At 38.4% G+C, this 27722-nt stretch overlaps 1 protein-coding gene across 4 annotated transcripts in view; it reads right to left on the bottom strand.

The window, feature by feature from the left end:
• Nucleotides 1-27722, bottom strand: part of EXOC6B (exocyst complex component 6B) — a 722047-nt gene that overhangs the window by 140023 nt on the left and 554302 nt on the right. For all 4 annotated transcript variants that reach the window (XM_070798075.1, XM_070798078.1, XM_070798076.1 and 1 more), the window contains one exon: nucleotides 23468-23541. In XM_070798075.1, the coding sequence (XP_070654176.1) occupies nucleotides 23468-23541 (74 nt within the window). The remainder of the gene's footprint in view (nucleotides 1-23467; nucleotides 23542-27722) is intronic.

Genomic DNA, 27722 nt, shown 5'->3' with positions numbered 1-27722 from the left:
AGACTTTTGGATCGCAGCCATTCTGACTGGCGTGAAATGGTACCTCATTGTGGTTTTGATTTGCATTTCTCTGATAATGAGTGATGCTGAGCATCTTTTCATGTGTTTGTTAGCCATCTGTATGTCTTCTTTGGAGAAATGTCTATTTAGTTCTTTGGCCCATTTTTTGATTGGGTCGTTTATTTTTCTGGAATTGAGCTGCAGGAGTTGCTTCTATAATTTTGAGATTAGTTGTTTGTCAGTTGCTTCATTTGCTATTATTTTCTCCCATGCTGAAGGCTGTCTTTTCACCTTGCTTATAGTTTCCTTTGTTGTGCAGAAGCTTTTAATTTTAATTAGGTCCCATTGGTTTATTTTTGCTTTTATTTCCACTATTCTGGGAGGTGGGTCATAGAGGATCCTGCTTTTATTTATGTTGGAGAGTGTTTTGCCTATGTTCTCCTCTAGGAGTTTTATAGTTTCTGGTCTTACATTTAGATATTTAATCCATTTTGAGTTTATTTTTGTGTGTGGTGTCAGAAAGTGTTCTAGTTTCATTCTTTTACAAGTGGTTGACCAGTTTTCCCAGCACCACTCGTTAAAGAGATTGTCTTTTCTCCATTGTATATTCTTGCCTCCTTTTTCAAAGATAAGGTGTCCACAGGTGCATGGGTTTATCTCTGGGCTTTCTATTTTGTTCCACTGATCTATATATCTGTCTTTGTGCCAGTACCATACTGTCTTGATGACTTTGTAGTAGAGCCTGAAGTCAGGCAGGTTGATTCCTCCCGTTCCATTCTTCTTTCTCAAGATTGCTTTGGCTATTCGTGTTTTTTTGTATTTCCATACAAATTATGAAATTATTTGTTCTAGCTCTGTGAAAAATACCATTGGTAGCTTGACAGGGATTGCATTGAATCTATAGATTGCTTTGGGTAGTATACTCATTTTCACTATATTGATTCTTCCGATCCATGAACATGGTATATTTCTCCATCTATTAGTGTCCTCTTTGATTTCTTTCACCAGTGTTTTATAGTTCTCTATATATAGGTCTTTAGTTTCTTTAGGTAGATATATTCCTAAGTATTTTATTATTTTTGTTGCAATGGTGAATGGAATTGTTTCCTTAATTTCTCTTTCTATTTTCTCATTATTAGTGTATAAGAATGCAAGGGATTTCTGTGTGTTGATTTTATATCATGCAACTTTACTATATTCATTGATTAGCTCTAGTAATTTTCTGGTGGAGTCTTTAGGGTTTTCTATGTAGAGGATCATGTCATCTGTAAACCTTATACTATTATACTTATATATATATATAATATAATTATACTATTATAAGCAACCTTATACTACAGGGATTTCAAAAGCTTTTTGAAATCCCTATAGTATAAGGTTGCTTATAATAGTATAATTATATCATATATATCATAGTATAAGGTTGCTTTGTAGAAAAGTTCATGTCTAAAAGGATATTAACCTGTCAGTACTTAAAACTAAAGCAAACATGTAGAGGTTACACTTTTTCCCTCAACAATACTTACTGAAGGCCTACCATGTACTAGGAATGTTCTAGAACTAAGAATAAAGTTGTTCACAAAATGGGCCAAATCTCTACCCTCATGAAATCATTTTCTAGTGAAGGGAAAATACATTAAGCAAGATATGTAAGGTACATACCAGAAGATAATGAATTCTTCAGACAAAACTAAAACAAGGAAAAGGATAGAGTTTTAATTTGGTTTTGATTTGCTGGTAGGGAGGCAGGGGTAGCAGGAGAGTGACATTACAATCTTAAATAAAAAAGGCCTCCACGTAAAGGTGAATTTTAAATGACTTGAATAAAGACCTGAAGAGAGAAAGTAGCAAACACTACAAATATGGAAAAGGGTCTTCTAGGAAGAGTTGACATCAGGTGCAAAGGCCTTGAGCTGGGCCTGTACCTGACATAGTGGAGAGACAACAAGGAGGCTGTCAGAACCAGAGTGGGTGAGGGGAAAAGCAGCAGAGATGAGGCCAGACAGTCAAGTGGGGTGTGTGTGTGTGTGTGTGTGTGCACGAAAATTCTACAGTAGCTTGTAGGTCATTAAAAGGGCTTCCCAGGTGGTGCGAGTGGTAAAAAACCCACCTACCAATGCAGGAGACACAAGAGACATAAGAGTTCTTATGACATAAGAGACATAAGAGTTCCATTCCTGGGTCAGGAAGATCCCCTGGAGGAGGGCATGGCAGCTGCTTTAGTATTCTTGCCTGGAGAATCCTATTGACAGAGGAGCGTGGTGGACTACAGTCCATAGGGTTGCAAAGAATTGAACACCACTGGAGCGACTTAACATTAAAAGAATTCAGGCATTTACTTAAAGTGAAATGGGAAATCATCGTAAGGTTTTGGACAGAGGACTGATATGATCTGACTTCTGTTTTGTTTCATGCTGGTCTGTAGGGGGCAAAGAATGGTCTGTAGGGGGCAAAGTCACAATCATGGAGACTAGTTAGGAAGTTACTGTAAGAATACAATGAGAAATAATTATTACTTCAATCACGAGAAAAATGATAGTTCTAAATGGCTGGTTTCTGGATATATTTTGAAGGGAGAGAAAACAGGGTTTCATGACAGACTAGATGTAGGAAGTTAGAAAAAGAAAGGAGTCAAAGATGACTTCAAGATATCTATTCCTACAAGCAAGACCAGAATTGCCATTAATTGAGGTGAAGAAGAACAGGTTCCTTACAGAAGGAACAGGTTTTTTTGAGGATGCCATGCTAAGTCACTTCAGTCAAGGCTAACTCTTTGTGACCCTATGGACTGTAGCCCACCAGGCTCCTCTGTGTGTTGGATTCTCCAGGCAAGAACACTGGAGTGGGTCGCCATGCCCTCCTCCAGGAGATCTTCCTGATCCAGGGATCTAACCTGCATCTCTTACTTCTCCTGCATTGGCAGGTAGGTTCTTTACCACTAATGACACCTGGGAAGCCTGGTTTTATGGGGCTGGGGTGAGGGGGAATCAGGAACTTAGTTTCAGGACATTTAAAATTAGGATATAACATATTAAGAGTTTTTAAAATATTATATAAGATGAAGATAGTATATTTCTGGCTTGGAGAATAAGGCCATATTTATATTTTCAATGCAATAATCACTTTGATTCAAAATTCCTCACTGCCTCAATAAGAATTATTTGTAAACTAGAAGTCATTCTAAAAAAAGATGTCAACCTTGTGAACTGATTTAAGAATTTGGATTGATATTCTGGCCTAATTTTGGAGCTCAGTTACAGGGGATACATGCATCTCAGAGGGATATAGCAAGGATGAAATACTGGATGGACTCTAACAGAACATTTGCATTGAGAAAAAATGACACGCATCTGGGCACAGAAATACAAAGGCATCACCTGATACTTGAACTCAGGTGCTCATTAAGGTTGGAGGAATATGACCAAGTGTTTCATCTAAGAAGTCATCTCTTGTTGAAGTAATAAGAATAATTTACCAGAAGAGGAGCTACTGTCTTTCTAGGTCGGCTTCCCTCATGACTCTCACTGTAGGAAGTGAAGCTCTTCCTATTTTGGGTCACAGGGACTACCGGTGACGCTCCCTTTCCCTATATTTGGTCCTACCTTCCTCAGGGCTGTGACCTCTGCACTTCATTTAACAGGACTAAAGTAAAGTGAAAATGAAGAGCATGGTGTGGGAGGAAAATAATGAATACTATTTATTTAAGGGAGTTTGAGTACAAATATTATCAGAAATTCAATCTAATTCCATTTACTTCTAAAATGGCACAAAACAATATTAAGTCAATGCATTCAGAAAGCAGTTATGAAAGCATAATACCTCATAGGAACTACGTTACCCACTGGAGCAGGGGAAATTTGAGGATAAATAAAAACAGAGATCCTGCCCTTGGTGAACTCAGAATCTAATGGAGAAGGCAGATGATTAAACAAGTAATTACAAAGGAATTAGTAATGAAGGGATATACAAAATGTCAGGGACCCAAAGGGGGAACAATTAAATCTGTCTGAGGAGGTTGGGAAGAATTTATAAAGGAGATGACATTTGAGCCAAACTGTGAAGGAAGGGAAGGAGTTTGTCACTTTATCAAGAGAGCAGTCTGTGACAGGCAGAGGGGGCCTAAAGCTTGTCCAGTTTTTGGATCAGGGAGGTGTAAAGAGTGGTCCCATTAGAGGTTACATGGGGAAAAGACAGGGAAAGGAGACTAGAGAGACAAGCTGGGACCAGACTTGTTTTGCTGGGAGTTTTTCATTTGTTCTCTGGGCAACAGAGCTCTTAGGCTTTATAAGCAAGCAAATGACCTAACAATAACTGTAGTTTTTAAAAATAGTAGGTAGCAGAATGAAAAAAACGAAATAAGAAATTTTTAATGGTAGCAGCATAAGACAGGTCAAGAGAAGAAGTGACAATAAAATAGTTTCATACTTAACAGAAAGTATCATGAACATAACCACTATCCACTTATGTTCCAAGTCAATCATTACCTCCTCCAATGAAACTGTCTTCTTTCACTACCATTTAATCAATCAGACAGTGAAGGAAAAGAGGTTCACACAGATAGACATAGGAAGTTGGAAAGAACTTCCTACGTTCTTCCAAGAAAACACAAGAAAAACCACTTTCTCTCTTTTAATGATTTCTATCAGAGGTTATAATGGAAGGAAAAATTAAATTAACAGCATCATATGGAACTCTATGTTCAAAAAAGATCCAGATGAACTGGATGACTACAACGGTGTGGTCAGTCACCCAGAGCCAGACATTCTGGAGGGTTTGGTCAAGTGGGCCTTGGGAAGCACTGCTATTAATAAAGCTAGTAGATGTGACAGAATTCCAGTAGAACTATTCAAAACCCTAAAGGATGATACCTTCAAAGTGTTGCATTCAATACACCAGCATATCTGGAAGACCCCACAGTGGCCACATGACTGGAAAAGGTCAATCCTCATCCCAATTTCCAAGAAGGGTAGTACTAAAGAATGTGCTAACCATCAAACAACTGCACTCATCTCCCATGCCAGTAAGGTCATGCTTAAAATATTGGATGCTAGGCTTCAGCATTATGTGAACCAAGAACTTCCAGCTGTTCAAGCAGAGTTTAGAAAAGGAAGAGGAACCAGAGATCAAATTGCCAACATTCACTGGATCATAGTTGAAGTTAGGGAATTCCAGAAAAACATCTACCTCTGTTGCATCAACTACACCAAACAAAGCCTTTGACTATGTGGATCATAATAAACTGTGGAAAGCTTTTGAAGAGATGGGAATACCAGACCATGTTACCTGAGAAATCTGTATGCAGGTCAAGAAGCCACAGTTAGAACCCTGAATGGAACAATTGGTTGGTTCAAGATTGAGAAAGGAGTATGACAGGGCTGTCTAATGTCACCCTGTTTGTTTAGTCTATACACTGAGCACATCATGAGAAGTGATGAATGAGTTACAAGCAGGAATCAAGATAGGCATGAGAAACATCAACAACCTCAAATATGCAGATATCTGACATACCACTCTAATGGGAAAAAGTGAAAGAACTAAAGAGCTTCTTGATGAAGGTGAAGGAGGAGAGTGAAAGAGCCGGCTGAAGACTAAATATTAAAAAATCTAAGATCGTGGCATCTGGACCCATTAATTCATGGGAAATAGAGGGAGAAATGGTGGAAGTAGCAACAGATTTCCTATTCTTGGGCTCTAAAATCACTGCAGATGGTGACTGCAGCCATGAAATCAGAAGACTGCTGCTTTTTGGTAGGGGAGCTATGACAAGCCTAGACAGTGTGTTGAAAAGCAGAGACATTACTCTGTCAACAAAGGTACATATATTCAAGGCTATGGTCTTCCCAGGGGTCACATAGGGTTGTGAGAGCTGGACTGTAAAGAAGGTGGAGCCCTGAAGAATTCAGTTCAGTTCAGTTCAGTCGTTCAGTCGTGTCCAACTCTTTGCGACCCCCGTGAATCGCAGCACGCCAGGCCTCCCTGTCCATCACCAACTCCCAGAGTCCACCCAAACTCATGTCCATCGAGTCAGTGATGCCATTCAGTCATCTCATCCTCTGTCGTCCCCTTCTGCTCCTGCCCCCAATCCCTTCCAGCATCAGGGTCTTTTCCAATGAGTCAACTCTTCGCATAAGGTGGCCAAAGTACTGGAGTTTCAGCGTCAGCATCAGTTCTTCCAATGAACACCCAGGACTGATCTCCTTTAGGACTGACTGGTTGGACCTCCTTGCAGTCCAAGGGACTCTCAAGAGTCTTCTCCAACACCACAGTTCAAAAGCATCAATTCTTTGGCACTCAGCTTTCTTCACAGTCCAACTCTCACATCCATACATGACCCTGGAAAAACCATAGCCTTGACTAGACGGACCTTGGCTGAAGAATTGATGCCTTCTAACTGTGTTGCTGGAGAAGACTCCCAGGAATCCCTTGGACAGCTGGAGATCAAACCAGTCAATCTTAAGGGAAACCAACCCTGAATACTCGCTGGAATGACTGATGAAGCTGGAACTCCAGTATTTTGGTCATCTGATGTGAACAGCTGACTCATCGGAGAAGTCCCTGATGCTGGGAAAGATTAAGGGCAGCAGGAGAAGAGGGTGTCAGAGGATGAGATGGCTGGATGGCATCACCAATGCTATGGACATGAACTTGGACAAATTTTGGAAGATGGTGAGGGAAAAAGAGGCCTGGCGTGCCACAGTCCAAGGGGTTGCAAAGAGTCGGATACAGCTGGGTGACTGAGCAACAACAACAATGTAACTCTAATCACACTTGGATTTAGACCAGGGAAGCACATACACTACAAATGTTGTATTGACAAATTGTTAGCAATATATAATCTAAAAAGAATGATACACCTTCCTTTCCCTCTTAACATACATTCACTTTCAGTGATGCTGCTAATTCATTATTGTTCTCTTAAATAGAGCTTTGGTGTACCAGTAGATCCTGAGAACCACTTTCTTCCCATTGTCTCTCCAAGTCTCTTGTGGTCCCAAGTCACAGAATACCACAGACTATACTTGCGGTAGCTTTTAAAGTAGCCATTAAAGTAGCCAAAACATTATGACAGAGAACCTGCTACTTGTCTTCACCAGGCCCAAAGCATCAGAACTCTGGGAAGAATTTGATAGGTCTTTTCTGATTGATGTTCAGCTTAGGTGAATACCTGCACCTCAATCTTTAGATAAAATCTCTGGAGCATATTGTTTTTTTAGCATACTCTGGAAAATAGAGAAGTCACACCTTAGTTTTTCTAGCCAAGAGCAGGCTCATTTGATCTTTTTACAGTAACACTGGAGGTAAGCAATAGTTTGAACATTTTTTATTATTAGCATGGAATTAAATTTCACACACAATTTTAGAGACACCATAAATAGTGAATCTCAAATGCACTGGTCACAGAACACTTTTATAAAACTAAGTAAACAAAATAAAATTAAGAAACAAAATCATCTCCTACTGACCCATTAACCAGAAAGGCAAGAATCATCACTTCTAAAGGCTCAGCAATATTTCTCTCTTTCAAATGCCCGTAATGCTTGCACAATACTTAATTTGTCAATGATATGCTACTTTTTAGAAATATCAGGTTTATCTTTCCTACTAGATTGTAATAAGCTAAAAGCTAAATTGGAGATCCATCAAATCAGATTACCAAAAACCTATCACAGGACAGGGCACTGAGAACTGAAAACCAGACAATGGTAAATTCATGCCCTTACTGATGTTCATGGGCTACTCATTTTTTTAATGTGCAACATAAAAAAGACATGGAATAAAAAAATAAGAATACCCTCTTATACATATTGTGTTAACCAAACACTTAAAATTTATAATTTATAGACTCAATATTGATGAGGGTGCTGAAAAACTAGTGCATGAATACACTGCTAGGTGTACTTTAAGTTACTTTGTTATATGAACCAGCAATATATTTAAAAGCCATAAAAATGTTTTTATAACTCTTGCATAAAGAAATTACCTTAAGGAAAAATTCAGATTAAAAGAAGGCTTTATGTATGAACACATTATAATTTAAATATATAAAAAAACACTAGTAATAACATAAGTCCAAAACTGCTGCTGCTGCTGCTGCTGCGTTGCTTCAGTCGTGTCCGACTCTGTGCGACCCCATAGACGGCAGCCCGCCAGGCTCCCCAGTCCCTGGGATTCTCCAGGCAAGAACACTGGAGTGGGTTGCCATTTCCTTCTCCAATGCATGAAAGTGAAAAGTGAAAGTGAAGTCGCTCAGTCGTGCCTGACTCTTAGCGACCCCATGGACTGGAGCCCACCAGGCTCCTCTGTCCATGGGATTTTCCAGGCAAGAGTACTGGAGTGGGGTGCCACTGCCTTCTCTGAAACTAATAGTGACTAATTAAATGATGAGATACTGAAATTAAAAGACGCTTGCTCCTTGGAAGAAGAGCTATGACAGATCTAGACAGTATATTAAAAAGCAAAGACATCACTTTGCCAACCAAGGTCCATATAGTAAAAAATACGGTTTTTCCAGTAGTCATGTACAGATGTGAGAGGTGGAACATAAAGAAGGCTGAGTGCTAAAGAACTGATGCTTTTGAACTGTGGTGCTGGAGAAGACTCTTGAGAGTCCCTTGGATGTCAAGGAGATCAAACCAGTCAATCCTAAAGGAAATCAATCCTGAATATTCATTGGAAGGACTGATGCTGAAGCTGAAGCTCCAATACTTTGGCCACCTGATGGTAAGAGCTGACTCACTGGAAAAGACCCTGATGCTAGGAAAGATTGAAGGCAGGAAAAGGTGGTGACAGAGGTTGGATGGCATCACTGATTCAATGGACATGGGTTTAAGCAAAGTCTGGGAGATGGTGAAGGACAGGGAAGTCTGGCGTGTTGTAGTCCATGGGGTCATAAAGAGTAAAACACAACTTAGTGACTAAACAACAACAACAAAATTGATATATTCTTCATAATAAAAGCTCTAAGCAAATTAAGAATTAAAAGAAAATTTCTCAACTGATGAGAAGCATAAAAAAACTTACACCTATCATTACATTTAATGGTGTGAGATCAAATATTCTCCCACTAAGATCAGGAATAAGCAAGGAATCTGCTCTCAGCACTTCTATATAAGATTGTCCTGGAGGTCCTGGTGCAACTAGTCAAGTCAGAAGGCATCAATTGGAAAGGCAGAAGTAAAACTGTCTTTATTCACAGATGCCATAACTGTCTACCTAGAAAATCCCAAAGATGCATAAAGTACTATTAGATATAATAAGTGAGCTTAAAATTTTTGATATTTAAGATCAACATACAAAAACCAATTGGGTTTCTATATACTAGCAATTTACAATTAAAAATTGACATAAATCAATAGCTTTTAAAATGAACATTAAGTACTTTGATTTATTCTAGCAAAGTATGTGCACATTATCTGAAAAAGTACAAAGCACTGATAGAAGAAATCAAAGACACAAATACATGGAGAGACAGGCTATGTACATGGATTAGAAGACTCAATATTGTCAGAATGTCAATTTTCTCCAAAGTGACCTATGAATTTGGTAAAATCCTAGTCAAAATTCCACCACGAGTTTTTTTAGTAGGAATCGACAAAATGATTCTAGAATATGTATGTAAAGGACCTAGAGTAAATAAACAATTTTGAAAAAGAAAAAATACAGGAGGACATACCACATTGCCTCATTTCAAGACAATATAAAAGCAAGATCAAGACAGAGTAAAACAACAGACACACAGATGAACAGAACAAAGTATAGAGTCCAGAAATAGAACAGTACATCTATGGTCAACTGACTTTTGATAAAGGTTTCAAGGCAAATCAATAAAAAAAGTATGGCCTTTTTAACAAATGGGGCTAGAAAACACATACATTCTATATAAAAATATGAACCTTGACCATATTTTACATTACATTGAAAAATTAACTCAGAAAGTATGAACAGAGATGCAAATGTAAACAAACAAATGAACAAAACAGAACAGTCTTATGGACTCTGCGGGAGAGGGAGAGGGTGGGAAGATTTGGGAGAATGGCATTGAAACATGTAAAATATCATGTACGAAACGAGTTGCCAGTCCAGGTTCGATGCACGATACTGGATGCTTGGGGCTAGTGAACTGGGACGACCCAGAGGGATGGTATGGGGAGGGAGGAGGGAGGAGGGTTCAGGATGGGGAACACATGTATACCTGTGGCGGATTCATTTTGATATTTGGCAAAACTAATACAATTATGTAAAGTTTAAAATAAAATTAAAAAAATATATAGGTATATGCATCTACATAAATAAAATGTGGGTTTTTAAACAAACAAACAAAAAAAAAAAAAACCAGAACCCCGAACTGTATATAACAGTCCTAGAGAAAAAACAGGAGATAATCTTTGTATCTTTGGGTTAGGTAAAAATTTCTTAACAAAGAACTTCATGTTCTACATTATGCACGAGCCATAAAAGAAAAAATTGATGTCACTGTGAACTATATTTTATTCGGGTAAAAATCTCAAACTTTTGAAGAAATACTGTTAAGAAAATTAAAAGCTACAGACTAAGGAAAAAAGTTGCCAAACATATCTAATAGAATTGCTAATAAGAATATGTAAAAATCTTTTACAACTCAATAATAAATATTTTTAAAACTGGATGAAAGATTTGAACAAATATTTCACAAAAGAAGAAACACAGATGTCAAATAAGTACACAAAATAATGTTCAGCATCAACAGTCATTACACGAATGCAAATAAAAACCACAAGATACACTATATATACCTATTGGAATGTTAAAAAATGAAAAGAAAATTGACACTATCAAATGTTAGTAAGGGTGCACAGCAACTGTAACTCTCAAGTATTCTTGGTGAAAATGTAAAATGGTAAAGCAACTTTGAAAACAGTTCGATGGTTCCTTATAAAGTTAAACATATACTTACCATATGACTCAGTAACCCCACTCCTAAGTACTCCAGAGAAATGAAAACACATGTCCACATAAAAACTTTTACACATATCTTTATTGTGGGTTTTTTTTTTTTCCATAATATTCCCCAAACTGGAAAAAATCCAAATATCTACCAACTGGTGAATGAGTAAATAAATAATCCCCATTACAGAATAGTAGTCTGTAATAAAAATGAAGAAACTACTAATATATGTAACAATATGAATGAATCTCAAAAGCATCATGCTAAGTGAAAGATGTCAAATGAAACGTATGGGTCCATTTATATGTATTATTCCTTTTAAGTGGCAAAACTGTAGCATCAGAGATCAAAACAATCATTGTCAGAAGCTGAAAGTAGAAAGAAGAGACTCACTGCAAAGAAGTATAAAGGAATTTTTTGAGTAATGGCAATATTCTGTATCTTGATTTTGGTGGTAGTTACACAATTGCACAACTTGGTAAAAATTTATAGACCTGTATATCTAAGAAGGATGAATTTTTACTACATGTTAATTATGCCTCAACAAACCAACAAACAAATAAAAGACTGTCACACCAAGTGTTGAAGAGAATGTGGAACAACCAGAACTCTCATTCACTGCTGACAGGTATGGAAAATGGTACAACCACTTTGGGAACGAGTTTGACCTTAAAAAAATAAAGTCAAACATATACTCCAATAATTCCTCAAGGGAAATAAAAACATGTATCTATGCAAGTACTCCTTGTGTTCATCAGCCTTATTTACAATAGTGCAAAATTGGAAACAAAATGTTCATAAGAGGTGAAAAATCAAATAAAGTACAATATATCCATATAAAGAATATCATTCATCAATAATAAGGAAGGAATGAACTACTGATACGTCTACTCCATGGATGAATCTCAAATATGCTGTATGAAATTCCCTTTCTGGAATTTTACATAAATTCTAGAATTGGATGTATCAGTAGTTTATTCTTTTTATTGATGAGAGATATTTCTTTAATATAGGGCATAGCATAATTTATTCACCTGTTATATTTATGAACTAACCTATGGAAACATTTCTTAGTCTATAAAAATGAAGATTTTATAGCTTATAAGATTAAAAATGCTGGAGTAAGCACTAAATAAGATATTGTAATTACATCACAGTATTTGGTAAGCGTATAATCAAAGATAGTTGGAAACTACATCTTAGCGAGGTCAAATAATTTGCCAATATCACAGCTAGAAATCCAGGTCTTCTTGATTCCAAATTTCTTAACCATTATGCTGTCTTAACAGCCACCATAAGGTTACTGTAATTTGCAGGTACAAGAATTTCCTTTTCCTGATGTTTAAGGAGTTGAAACAAAGGGAGACACTAGAATTTTAACAGGCCAAAAAAGAGTTTTCTTTCTCCATACTTAAGAGGTTTGGAAATCTGCTTACATAGCAATTAAAATAGACTCCAGAAAGCTCTCTGCTAACCTACTGGGAACAGATCCCAAATCTTGGATTGATTGGGATCTTGCCTATATAACTAGTCAAGAGCCTGGTTTTCTTTTCCACTGGATATTCTCAGCAAATGTTACAGTGTAAAAATACCAAAAGGGAACATCAGAGGCTATACTAGGAAAGTGAGCTGTCCTTTGACACCAATACTATTCAGAAGGGCTTCATGCCCAAATTTAACATTTCATACATAATAATTCCTTGGTCACATCTTAAAATGCCTTATCATTTCTTCCTCTCCACATTCTCAATGGGTTATTTGGCTTCTGAAATCAACAAAGACCAAAACAAGAAATAATCCTGTCTAATCAAGGAGGGACTACTTTACGAGGTGAGCATCCCGTTGATATAGCTGTGTGATTGTGTCTGAAATTCCTTTGCAGCTCCCTGCTTGCTGATAGGTGTCCTACAAAAGGCTCCTTCCTGTACGGCTGCCTGAGTCAGTCGTTCCTGACTGTCTGTTTGCCTCAGTGCACTCACTCTGGCGTGCGTCCCACTGTAGTTGCTTCTTTCACTTGGTTCCTGTTCCATCTTTGTTTGCTTCATTGAACTTGACACTTTAGACAGCACTTTTGGTTCCCGATCTTTACTGATGTCTGGTTCCCCTTTCATAGTTCATTCTACTTCATTTCTTTACCAAATCCTGGTTTCTGAACTTGCCTAATAAAGGGTTTTAACCTTCAGATCAGGTTCTGGATGTTCTCTTTGTTCCTTGTTCACCATGGGCCTATGCTTGTAATGGTGGCTCCCAGAGAGCTAATTCTCTTACAGTTATGGGGGCTTCTTTCTTGGCAAAATGAAATATGCCCCAATTCCCCAAATCTAGCCCTTTGCTGTCACTCTCTGCTGCCCTCCAGCGGCTACCAGTAGGATACACTCTACGACCCCATGGACTGCAGCCCACCAGGCTCTTCTGTCCATGAGATGTTCCAGGCAAGGATACTGGAGTGGGTTGCCATTTCCTTCTCCAGAGGATCTTCCAGACCCAGGGATCGAACCTGGATCTCCTGCGCTGTAGGCAGATTCTTTACCAACTAAACTACAAGGGAAGCCCTGTTAAAAATTAGTTTCAAGAAATGGCAACCCACTCCAGTATTCTTGCCTGGGAAACTCCATGGACAGCGGAGACTGGTGGGCTGCAGTCCATGGGGTCACAAAGAGTCGGACACAACATAGCAACTGAGCACGCACGCACTGGCTCTACTGCCCTCTGGCCTGTGAGTGTCCTCTAATAGGACACTAGACAGTGTAGTTAATGCAGATGAGCTTTGTGTTGGGAGCTCACCAGGCTGCAACTCAGCCAGCACTACCAACAACAGCCTCTGACTCCACTGTTACTCCCAGGGAAATTCATTGGTGATGACTTTCCTGTCCTTTCTCTTGAAGATGTTATTATCTAAGAAATTCACAAATTCCAGGTTTATGCATATGCATATCCACACTGTGTTGGAGGTAAGGGAGAAATCTGTTCTGAGGCTTGGCTTGCTGAGAAAGTAGAGAGTGGTGCAGTGCCTTAGGTCAGCCTAGTAGCTAGTCTCACAGACTGCCTAGGTCTTTTATGATTTAGCATGAGGATCACAAATGTGGTCTATGAGCCAACGTAGAAATAACCATGTGGCTTACTATGCTACACTTATTCGCTATTCACATAAGAGTTGAAAGGGAATGAAACTAGCCTCTGAACTGACATATTTCACTATGGGGCTATCTGGAGTGATGCTGGCACCATGCCCATATTAAATGTTACAGAGATTTTACTGGACCAAAGGAGTAGGAGGATTGTCACACACTATAGACTCACTCTTCTGGAAAGGCTATTCTATACTTGGGTAGAACCTCTAGCTGGCAGATCTCTCTGCCTCCAGTTTAAAGTGGGAAGTAGTGGACAACTCTGTTGACCAGCTTTAGATTAGATGAGCCATCTAACCCAGGACTGTATCAATATGAGTTGCCAGTAACAATGGAAAACGTTAGCCTAGCCAGCTTGTAAGTCAAAGGCCAAATCCAATGTATTATTTGTGGGAAAACACATCAAAAGCCTGGTGTTTTATCTCGTGCTACCCAAAAGATTGTCCACAACCCCTCTAACTGAAGGTTCTTCATCCATTGCTTATTTCCATGTATCTGTCATTAATATCCTATTATTAATGATTCAGCATTTTGGACACACAAACTACCTACAGGAGGAGGCCCTTAAAGAAGCTAAGAGGCCTCTCCACCAAGCACAACTGTGCAGAGAGTTTCTGTTGCCTAAATTTTTGCTAAGTAGATATGCCTCCTCTCAGAGGAAAAGCAAAGCCCCTGGCAAATACACAGTGGAGCTCATTAACCCTTCCCCCTTCCCTTCAAGGCCCCAACTATTCTTCACTTGAAAAAAATCATTGAGGAGTCTCCTTCTTCTGAGACTACCATGGTCTCAATGCGGTGAGGATCAACCAGTAATATTTGTTCCCTCTCCTCTGACTCCTGACCTCCTGAAATGATTCCATGAGACTTTAAGAAATTAGACCTCTGAATTGCTAAAATGATCTCCATAGAGAGAGGTTAATAAATAGGAAATGGTTTTCCTAAGACGCTATAATGTTATCTGGCCCATTAAATATCTGGGTCTTTTCCTAGTTCTTAAGTGATTCCTTATACGATTTTCTATTACCAAACAGTTGTACTCTACTTGGATATTATTTCATAAAACCCTGATCTAGAAAAAATGGGTTCTGTGTTAAATCAGAAATGAGCCCTAAGACAGAATTTCTGAGCTCACCTCCTCCCCAGTTAAGAGGCTGGTCTAGGTGAGACAAAGTCTCAACAGTTCTAGAATAAATTCTCCAACCAACCAAAAGCATTCAGTAAATCCTAGAATGTATGACATATTACTGGCAATTCCTTCTGTAAAGCTTCTGTGACAGCTCTAGTTAATACTGTCGTGAGGAAGGTAAGGAGATATATCTGGTTTGCAAAAGCTGCAGCCACACTGCAGCAGCTGAAGACCTTATTCACCTGTGCCCCATCTGTGTGTATGCTGATCTAGCGTTGACTTAGCTGAGGTCAAAAGTCTAGCTCAGTAGAGTCTATTCTTGGAAATATTCCCATTTTTACTTTCTTTTTTTTTTTTACAGAACCAGACCCAAAAGGCTTCCCTGGTGGCTCAGCTGGTAAAGAATCTGCCTGCAATGCGGGAGACTTGGGTTCGATCCATGGGTTGGGAGGATTCTCTGGAGAAGGGAACGGCTCCCCACTCCAGTATTCTGGCCTGGAGAATTCCATGGACTGTATAGTCCATGGGGTCGCAAAGAGCTGGACATGACTGAGTGACTTTCACTTACTTACACTTAGAGACCTAAAAGTGTTAGCTTTCTCCTACTTCAGAATACAAATTATTTGCTGTCAGAACCTCCTTTAAGGTTAGAGGTATCACTGTGAAGGTTATAAGCATCTGTCAAAACAACTTGGGCAAAAGAATTTTGTCAATACAATTAGAAAAACCTGCCTTCAAAAACCAAAGGACTATTTTTTGAAGTATTTCAAGTTAACTATCTTATTTATGCCAGGCTGCCAACCATACCTAAATACTCTTTTGTGAAAGCCTGCTTATCAATATGCAACAGACTTCACCTTGTCCTGGGGATCTTTACAGAAAATTCTGCAGCTGTCCCTAAAACTGACCAATACAGCATCAATACAAAAAATAGATTATCTAGACAAAATGGCATTCTCTCAAAGCACCAGGGTCACATGAAGAGAGATTTTTGGAAGGCCAGAACATTAAAAAGGCCTATTTTACAACCATGGGCAAACTATACCAGAATATAAGCTCCACAAGGGGATGGATCATATTTTATTCATTATCCTATACCCCCTATATCACTATACCCACTATAACAGTGCTAGGCATAGTGTTGAATGAATGAATGAATAAATACTTTCTGATTAGGGAGGTCTATATTAACATTCAAGTGCTTGCCATGGTTATATCAAAACATGGACTATAGCCTGCAGGAACTTTTAGTAGCTCTGTATCAGCATAGATTTGTGAAGGTGTTCCAATATATTATTAATACTACAACCTCTTCTAATCAGCAAATGCCTTTGGGATATGATAACCCTGGATTTCATTCCTGAAATGACATCTACCTACACTGTTGTTTGTCACTCAGTCGTGTCCAACTCTTTGTGACCCCCATGGACTGCAGCAAGCCAGGCTTCCCTGTCCTTCACTATCTCCCTGAGTTTGTTCAAACTCATGTCCATTAAATTGATGATGCCATCGAAACATCTTATCCTCTGTTTTCCCCTTCTCCTCCAGCCCTCAATCTTCCCCAGCATCAGGGTCTTTTCCAATGAGTCAGCTCGTCACATCTGGTGGCCAAAGTATTGGAGTTTCAGCTTCAGCATCAGTCCTTCCAATGAATATTCAGGGTTGATTTCCTTTAGGATTTACTAAATTTAGGACATACTGCATTGATCTCCCTACTGTCCAAGGGATAGGTTACATATGCTATCATATTGGCTGTGCAGATAATCTTTTCCTAGATAATTCAATTAATGTCTTAAACCATCCTTCCAACCCCACCATTCACATCATTTATATAAATGACATCTTCCAATTTCATGGGTTATCAAACTATTTGATTAATAACTCTGGTGTAGATGACTCCCTGGAGAAGGCAATGGCACCCCACTCCAGTACTCTTGCCTTGAAAATCCCATGGACAGAGGAGCCTGGTAGGCTGCAGTCCATGGGGTCGCTAAGAGTCGGACACAACTGAGCGACTTCCCCTTCACTTTTCACTTTAATGCATTGGAGAAGGAAATGGCAACCCACTCCAGTGTTCTTGCCTGGAGAATCCCAGGGACGGGGGAACCTAGTGGGAGGCCGTCTATGGGGTCACACAGAGTCGGACACGACTGAAGCGATTTAGCAGCAGCAGCAGCAGACTCTCAGTTTTATAGGTCATTATTAAATACCCACAAACTATTTCAATTGAGCACCTGGAGAGTATTTCTACTGACCACATTACTGATCCACACACTTCAATACTAGAGGGTTAATACACCACGGTCTCTATTTTCCTCCAACAGGAACATCCTTTCAGAAAAACTTTCCCCTATCTATCTACACCCACACCTCCCTTCTTTACCATCACTTACTGACAACTGCTCAGTAAATACATGGGAAAACTACAGGCTACCACCCCTCCCTATTAAGAAGTACATGGGGGAGATGGCTTTCTTCCAGTTTAATACTGGAAGAAATGATCAGTGATGAAGACTGATCCTTGAGGCCTTTCATGCCTGTCCCCTAGCCTAGCCTCCTAATCACCTAGTTAGGGGTTGTTTAGTCTGGTTAGGGTGAAATAATATAAAATAAATTCTATTAAGTATCATTTTGATATATGCCATATTAGACAAAAGCAGTTTTTTGATATAAATGGATATTCTACTGAGGCTAAAATATAAGTGATTATAAAGCGAAGTTAGGATTTTTTTCCATAAGAGCCAACAGCAGTCAAGCAAAGGGAACATATTCCTCTTAATGGAACACTGTTCATTAAACTTGAGAGTAGGCCAAAAAAGACAGAAAGTAAATATAATAAAAAGACAAAATTTTATTGAACAGGATCAAGATAGGAGGGGAAATAAAAGGGGCAGTTCTACGCAGTAAGATTCTTGGGTGGTTCTCAGGTTTCCCTACCTGATGTTGGCTAACTTACTGATTTTGCCTCTATATCTCTAACAGGTATAATACCAGAATTTGTTCAATATCTCCAAAGAAATTTACAATTATTTCTTTTAGGTCCTATAGTTGTTTTTAAGGCATGTTAAGTGCCTGCAATGGAAAGGCACTGTGTTTACTTTAGACAGAAGGTTTAGAAATTGGAGAGTAACTGGCCTAGAGGGAATGTCACCAACTCAATCTAAAAAAAGCCACAGATATCTTGGGATGGCTTTGCTGTTTAAGAGTCGTTGCCAACAAGCTCCATTCAGGAGATCTGATGCAATGTCACAACCTAATTCATTCAGCTTTATAAAACTTAAGTATATTGGAAGTAAATAATTGTTGATGCCAAAGAACAGAAAATAATGTGACATTGCTAAAGAACACATTCAAGCCTTTCCCTATTGGTCAGAAATGGAAGGTGAACAGCTAAAAATTAAATAAATAATGTAATAATTATCAGGGGAAATTAAGACTCTCATAATGAAAGGAATAACAGAAATGTGAAATGTTTCAGGGTAGCTTGTAATAAACAGCATTTGATGAGGAGATATGGAACATAAAAAAAGAGGTCCAAAAAGAAGCTGAAAAGTAAAAACAAAGAATAAAGAAGAGAAATTAAGAAAATGGTATTTAAAGAGATGAGCTTAATAGTTAAAGGCAGAAAGACAGTTAGATCCTGGTTAACAACAAACACACAGACACATGCACAGATTTTTCCAAACAGTACTTAAATCCAGCTATTCTTGATTTAACTCTCCTCTCGGTTTAACTCTCCACCTTTTCCATGAAAAATTTTATACTGCCAAGGCCTACAAAGACCTCTCTACTTCATGGCCTCTTTTTGTACTTAGAGATTCAATTTTGCTCCTGATTTGCATTGTTTATTTTGCATCATTATATAAAAGTCATATTCCAATGAGACTGTAAGTTGGAATCTATTTCTCTATTCCCTGAATTTGGGCTGCCCCTATCTGTGACCAGCTCTAGCCAACAGAATGCCGAAGAAGTGATATTTCAAGTGTAGGCCTCAAGAGGTTTTCACATTTCCTCTTGCTTTTCCAGAACCCTGCCAGGATGCCATGTGAAGAAGCCTGGCTTGGGCAGTTGGTTAGAGAGAAATCACAAGGAGCAGAGAAGAGTCAGCTTAGCTAAGGCATCCTGGATCAGGTAGTCTGCAGCCACTCTAGTAGCTCATCTCAAAGTCTGATGAGCTCAGCTGAATCTGTCCAGTCTGTAGAAACATGAGCTAAATAAATGATTCCTATTTTAAGCCAATATGTTGTGGGGTGATCTGTTATGCAGCGAAAGCTGTTGAAATAACTGAAACACACACAATGGTTTTAGCTTTCCAATGAAATACTTACTCATAGTGTGCCTTATACTAGAATCCAGTATTTGCTGTTCACCGCTTTGCTATTAGAGTGTATTATATCCATTGTCTATTCCCACAACACCTAAGTTGTAATTTGTTCATAGTAGGCACTCAGAGTTTGATAGACTGAAATGAAAATCAACTAAAGTTAAAATTCTGGTGTTCATTGGCATTATTTACTTAAACTCTAACAACAGAAGAAAATACCAACCATAGTACTGTTTGAGAATCAAATAACTACTGAGGATCTGCTAGTGGCCTTGAGTTGCTACTTTCAATTATGAACCATTAAGGGACAGCAACTATTAGTACCTAGAATATACATGCTACTTCAAGGCAGTTAATAAGTGAGCCCTTAAGCTGACCTTCTCAATATTTAGGATTAATCCAAATTTTGGATTTTAATAGAAATATCACACATTTGATACATGGATGTGAAATTGTACTGCAATCCTTTCATGAGCTTCAGAATACAGAAAATATAAAGTGTAAAAGAAGAAGATTTTGATTTGCACTGCTGCTGCTGCTACTGCTAAGTTGCTTCAGTCGTGTCCGACTCTGTGCGACCCCATAGACGGCAGCCCACCAGGTTCCCACGTCCCTGGGATTCTCCAGGCAAGAACATTGGAGTGGGTTGCTATTTCCTTCTCCAATGCATGACAGTGAAAAGTGAAAGTGAAGTCGCTCAGTTGTTTCTGACTCTTAGCAACCCCATGGACTGCAGCCTACCAGGCTCCTCCGTCCATGGGATTTTCCAGGCAAGAGTACCATTGGGGTGAGGTGCCATTGCCTTCTCCTTTGATTTGCACAAATTTCCATTAACAGCTGGTTTTCTAAATCCACAAACCTGACAAATGACTTATGTGTATAAATATGCTTTAATTCTGAAGTGTTTTACAAATGTAAAATATCATGAAATCCTGTGTATTCAGAATGTCATTTCACTTTTTTCCTTAAGAAGTAGAAAAATCAGAGTAGACAGGATGGCTCAGAAAGGATAAATAGTTTTGCTATCCACATCTAATTTGCTTCCTAATAAAATTCTATGGCTTTCAAATGACACTCTGTTATTATAGTCTGTACAGAGATGATTTCATCAAATATTCTATGTTTTGAATATTTTCAAAATTATAATTCAGTTGATAGTCTGAAACACTCTAAAGCAAAAGGACATGAAAAGCATGATCAGCATGAATATATTCATAAACCAGAGAGCAAAATAAATTCAATGACAGTAAAAGAACATCCTTGCTGCACTGAACGGGCACAAATCCCCCTTTTCCATGGGTGCATATATGTATCCTATAACATGCTTTAATTTCTTTCTTTAACTTCAGCCATTTCTGATCAATACTGTTATCTTTGACTTATAAGGAACATAACAGTCAAATCAAGTAGTAAGGTGGATAATTGAGTCAAGACATTAAAGGTTTAGACAGGCTAAATAAATAATGAAATGACTAATTATTAAGTAACGATTTAATGATTAAAATCTGGTTTGTTAATAAAATGTCTTAAAAGGCAAACACTGTCCAAAGATAGCGAAACCTTCAGCTGTGGTGTATAAAATCAACCACGTAAGAACTAGATATAGAGTGGGTAACAATGTTATGTGTGAAAAAGATTCAATTACTAGCAGATGGAAGCTCCATAAATCAGGATACATTTACATGATTTTTAAGATCAGCACCCAGCGTAGCCCCCAAAATTCTATAACTCTTATTTTAGGAGTCCAAAGAGTGCAGGCAAAGGGACATATATTAAAGGACACCTAATCATGTCTTATTTGAAAACATGCTTCCAGGCTTTCTATTTATAATCTGAACATCTCTTATAGTTCATAAACTGCTCCCTTTAAAAACAACGCTCACTTTAATTAATTTATGAGAATGACTAAGATGAACTACAAAGAGAGATGCATTTTCAGCATGGGATGGGGAAAGATCATTTTTGTCACACTGATTTAACCTACCTGAGGTTAAATAATGCTAATAATGAGCTAGGGAAGTTTTTCATATGATCTAAGAAGAATTTAAGCTGCCTTAATAGAGACAGACATAAATAGAAATTAAGTGATAGATTCAATAGGAAGAGGCATACTCTCATGATTCAGTGAGTTTTAGAGTTTTTTCTACTCCTAAAAATTTCATGCAAGGAACTCTGAGAACAAAAATGTAATAGAAAATAGGAACTTAAGCATAAACAACAGTGCTCACTGAGAACTCACAAGTATTTCAGCATTCATCCCAGCTCAGATCCACCTTATTTTGGCTGTGCTTTCTAACTTACTCCTTTAGTTAACATTTTCTGTGAACACCAGTCACTTTCCATAGGGACCAAAACCACAAACTTGAGAGAATTACCACACTTCCTTTTCATGAACAGTGAGAAGAGAAAATTTTTTCCTTGGATGTGTTTTTCCAATGAAATTCAATTTCTGCTTTCCAAGAAAAGCCAATTGGCTCAGAAGTCTCTGAGAAAGAACAGTGTGGGGATAGTCAGACAGATACCATACCACAAAACTCCAAAGCAAAATCCCAACCTTTCAGCCTTAACATCAGTCAAGGGGTTAAAACCTGAACGCCTCAGTTGAGTTGCTGAATCCACAGGTGGAAGGTCTAAAGGGTGGAAAGAGATACTCAGCTCCATTTGGGACCATGCTGAGAAAGCCTTTATGTTTAAGAGAACCCCCATCTCAACTCCTAAATATTAAGTTGACACACGTTTCTGGGACACAGCCTGAATCCTCAAACTTTGCAGGTCTATAGAGACACAATTTTCTGTTTTCTGCTTAACAGGGCTTTCCAGAATTGTCATCAGATGACAGATTACACCACCCATCCACAAGGATTCAGGGGTAGCTCAAGCCATCCATTATGGGTTAAAAGCTGTGCTAGCATGAATCGAGTCACAGTGGTAAGGAGACTACCAATACAAGGGGTCCTACAGCTTTAAGAAATACCCTGGGCATCTAAAAGTTCTCAGAATGCAAACTTTGTCAGCTCTGAAAACAAGAGGCACTGCATCATTATGGCAGGAGAAACAAAGCCAGCACCCTTTTAAAAACAGACAAAAAAAAAAAGATTGTTTTAATAGGAGAGAAGCATCAGTCATTGATTCTTACTTCATTCACACTTTCTATCCAACCCCATCCATCTTCAGAGTGAAGAGATGACAGAGCCCAGTTAACCCTCTCCCTCTGTCGGCCCCCACCCATACTGCTCCTCTGTACCAAATCCACCAAGACCCACCGACCCACCCTTTTCAATCTGCAAGCAACAGCTCTACAGAATGACTCTGTCTGATGGGCTTGCAAACCTCAGGTATACCTAAGTACCCGCTTTCATCACACTACTTCAGTAGGGTTACCTGTCAGGTTATCATGACTGTTCAGGGCCTTTACTAGTCATCTACAATGACCACTCAGTCACTCATGGCTGACCACATTCTACAAAGGTGGGGATGAGAAGACTTAAGGGAACAGAAAAAAAAGTCAACAAACCAAATCAACAATCCAGAATGTAAAATATTTCATTTTTATTAACTGTTACTGCCCTCATTATCTGCAAACAGAAGTTCTCTAAGCAGGCAGTCTGCATCAGTGCACCTGCTTAGCATCAGTTTGCTGAGTTATCTTTTCTGCTGTGTCTGCAAAAGCCAACTATAGCACAATGGGTCACATCACTTGAGGGTCACTTGAGTCCCACTACATTCTGGGGCCCTCCTTCCACCTCCTCCCTTTCCTTCCATCCACAAAACCTTTAACTCCACCATAGCTAAGGATCCCAGATAGCTAAATAAAAGAGGTGGCCTCAAACACAGGGAAAAGCCCTTAGGTCTCCAGTGTGAATCGCCAATGCCAATGCCCCTCCCCTCTCCTTTTCCTTAAGACCTGATGGTCTTCAGTCACACATCTTAAAAGAAAAACAAAAAACAAAAACACAAAGACTTACTTGTCTCAAGTCGATGAAGGCCAACTGCAGCGTGTCCTCCTGGAACCCAGGCACCGGGCCGGATCTGGCAAACTCTGTGGGAAAGAAAAGAGGATAAAAAGCGCCTTTAACTAACCATGGACAGGGAGATTGGCAGACGGATGACAGGGAAGACAAGAGAGGCTGGGGGAGAGGAGGACCAAGCTTCTAAGGAGTCATGTCTCTCTCCCTTCAGCTTCTTTGTTTGCCCTTCAAAATTCGTGTCATCAAAACACCATTAATTCCAGCATCCTGACAGCAAGGAAACTGTACTAATTCGACCTGAAATTTATTCCCATGAGCCGCGCTGGGCTTCAGAGTATTTGTTTTGTGAATGGACAAACAACTTGCAAAGGAGGAGGGAGTGGGGGAGAGAAAAAAGTTTTTCCTCTCAACACAATAAAATCTTCAGCTGTGAAACTCTTTTCAGTTCCGAAAGCTATTTATATTTTAGATCGCTGAAGGAATTTTCTAATTTCACGCCTGTCACCTCATTCCCCAAGCATTTATCAAAAAATATTCCCTGCCACATCATTAATTATTCCCTCACTGATTATTTGTATTATCTCATGAGTGCATTATTGCCAACCCACACACAGACACACAAACACACACACCAGCAGCAGAGGCTGCCCCAATCCAGTGCTTGGCTCTTCAGTAAAAGAGTATTGCAGATATGAAAAGACCCATCTAAATAAATATCACTGCAAAAACTTAGGAAATTTTTGTATATGTCTATCCTCCTAGTGTATTCTTTGTTTTTGACTTCTATTTCACTCTTAAAAATTATTTTTCTCTTCCTCTACTCCAATTGAGTCTTAGGTCGAAGAGACACATGAATGCTATTTGCAATTTACAATAGTGCCTTGGGTACATGCTTAGTTTATGACTCTGGCTTCTACATCATTAAGAAGAAGGTAACTGCATAGGACTACAGGGAAATGTACTAGTTAACAGTTAAGAATGTCAAGTTTTATTGTCCCTAAGCCCTGCTTATTATGAAATCGAAAGGTCTTGTTTAAGCCCCTATATACAGACAAAATAGACACAGAGAAAATTCAAAAGTTGTACAGTTACTATCCCTTGAATTCTATCCGTGAAGTCAAACAAAGCAGGATAAACATTTAACATCAATCTACTATTTACTTCAAAAACAACTCAAATATCTGCTCAAAACAAATATGAAAAGGGATGTTTTCCTTTTGATTTTATTTTTCTCCAGGAATGAATTTAAGAAATTACAGGAAGTTGGTATCATATTTTCTTTTGAAATTAAATAAAATCTACCAATATATTTGCATATATGTCTGGAAAATTCCTCCAAACAACTAGTAACTGGATAGCTTCAAATGATGATTTACGAACAATGACAGATATTCCTGTTCTTTAAAACTATTTTCCATCTAGGAAATGTCTAATGGGTTTTCATAAATTCCTTGCCCTACTTTAAAAAATAATGTTAACAAGTTAAGTTGCAGGGAATATAAAAACACTACATGAAATAAAATTTACACCAATTTGCTAAACTAATTATATAGAGCACAAATGTGAAATAAAAAAAAAACATTCTTATCCTGGAGTTTTCACAAAATAGTCTTACTTCAGAGATTTCAAATAAAAATAACTCAAATGGAAGGAGATAAACTATATAGAATGACAGCACACTAAGTTTCTATTTACTTTGGAAAGAAAATTTATATGTCATTTATAAATTAATTCCATCATATGTATAGCGCAGATAATTAAAGTTTTAAAAGGGTAAAGTTCTAAAACTGTACAAATACATGATAAGAGCCATGTTAATAAAAGCTTAAATAATCCATCCTTCATAGCAATCATCTGTGATAACCTTGTATGTAACAGCTGCTCAATCACACGTACAACTTTCTCATACTATGCTCCTATAGAAAGCAGCTCTTTGAGTCATAGCCACAGTCACTCTTTTTGACAGCCTTGACGGTCAGACAGTCAGCTTAAATAAGCTTCCTATGTCTGACGATTTCATCCAATGTTGGTAGATTATCACTGCTACTCCCATATGACATATGCCTTATGCTGCATCATTTGAAGTACTGAAGTTTCCTCTGTCAGTAGGAACCCCACAAGTCAAGACACAGCAACTGCCAAGGTGTTCTGCTGACCTACACATGTTCAGTTCAACAGGACTGCCCTGTGATACACGGGTTGAATGCTTGAGAGCTGGCTACACATTCCTGAATCTCGTTATTGGGCATGCTCCCTGGGGCTGACATGATGCTGATGAAACCACTCAGGTATCTGGATCTGATACATATTTAGTAAATCACACTTTATAGATCTCATTTTATGACACACTCAATTTTCCAGGTTCCCAGAGGACACAGTGGCCTTTTAGATTTGATTTTAATTTTATAAATCAGAAAATGACAATTGCATCAGGTGCAACAAAGTTAAGAGATTAATTATTTAATATAGAAATATTAAATACTATATATTCAACTTCATATTTATATTTTCTCATTATTTTATGAATGTAGTGCTTATCCTCTCGTGTAGACAGTAAAATTCTTAGGGGTAAGGACTATATCACAGAACACAGCAAAGTGTTCAAAATAGTAGATGTCCAACAAATACCTATACTTTACAGAAATAACAAGATCAATTAATTACACACATTCTTTACTGCCAATGAAACTCTTTGGATTGCAATAGTAAGGCGTCCTTAACATGAGTATCAATAAGTAGGCTTTAGGAATATATGAGCTTCCTAAAATTAGGTGCACAATGATTGAGGGGATGGGCTCTGGGGTTTTAAAAATCAGAGTTTGAGTTCTACTTACTAGCTCTATGGATATGTGCAAACTACTTAATCTCCTAAAAGGTTCAATATCTTTATCTCAAAAATGAGGGTGGCAGTGTATTCCTTACACTGCTGCTATGAGGGTTAAGTGAAATAACATGTAAAGCCACTGGCAGAGTAGAGTGCCTGGCATATCATAATTGATTATCATTACAATTAGTTTTTTGTGGGAATATGCGTTTCCCTGTGAAGAAGGTGGGTATGTTTTACTGAATTCTCAGAGAGTAGGTGACCAAACAAATGTAAAGAAACACTGTTTTATATCCAGGACAAAACATTAGAAGAAAATTCAGCTTCCATTCAGTTGTAAGTTAGTGAGTTGGTATTGAAATTTATGGGCAAATATTTAAGTGATTCACTTAAAGAAGGCTGATATGACTAATTACTAGTGTATTAGCCACAGCACAGGAATTTTCACTAGTATTATTTTAGAAAATCAATAAATATATTAAGCAGATCTCCTATAATTTTGTGATTCAATGTTTCCTTTAAAACAGGACTATTCCTATAGAGGCAATTTTTTACATATATGAAAAATGTTAATAGCATAAGAAAGTGTGAATATTTTTAAATTAAAATTTGCATTTATCTTCAACTATGTAAAATACAGTAACAGTGAAACACATGACAGTAGGCATTCATCTCATAATGTTAGCTGAGGCTGTTAGAGAGAGAACGATTACATGGGATTTTATTCTCCTTTACATTTTATAAACTTTAAAAGTGAGTACAGACCACTTTTATAATCAGAGAACAGGAAATAGAAGAACACATACATCCCCAAATTATTCAGTGCTATTTTCTCTAGTAACAAGAGCTATAACCTGTTCAGGATTTAGCATTACAGGCAACTGGGATTGATTTGCACACCCATATTCTCAGAGGCTGCTTAACAGAGATGAGAACAACTACACGTGGGAGGGGTACAGCAGCCCCCAGTCCATTGAAACACACACAGATTGACTCCATGAACACAGAGACGCTTTCCTTTATAATCACAAATGAAAAGGAGAACATGTCTGTACTAGTGGCCAAGTAGAACCAACGGATGAATGGGACAGTGAAGACGCCTCTTTCTGGACTTGTCTCTGCATTCCAAGATCTGTAGTAGGTTTTCAGTCTCTAAGAGGCTTAAGCCAGTGCCTGGAGTTCTGCAGAGTGGCGCCAGCCTCACAAGAATATCAAGGTGCTTGTTCCACTTCACAGAGAACCAAATCCTACCTTTGACTATCTTATGTTATCTGGGGACTGAATCAAGGTTCCAATGGGCTGGCAAGAAAGCTTCCTCTTAAAAGACTTGTTCAGGTTATTGGAGCTTCTGGCCAAGCCATCTTTTTGAGAGCTTGGCTCACTCCAGTTCCTTTTTACTGTCCTTAATCACAGTATGGTTTCTCAAGA

Source organism: Bos indicus, chromosome 11, assembly GCF_029378745.1.
Source record: "Bos indicus isolate NIAB-ARS_2022 breed Sahiwal x Tharparkar chromosome 11, NIAB-ARS_B.indTharparkar_mat_pri_1.0, whole genome shotgun sequence".
In the NCBI taxonomy this organism is placed as follows: domain Eukaryota; kingdom Metazoa; phylum Chordata; class Mammalia; order Artiodactyla; family Bovidae; genus Bos; species Bos indicus.
This window is presented reverse-complemented; position numbering and strand designations above follow the sequence as displayed.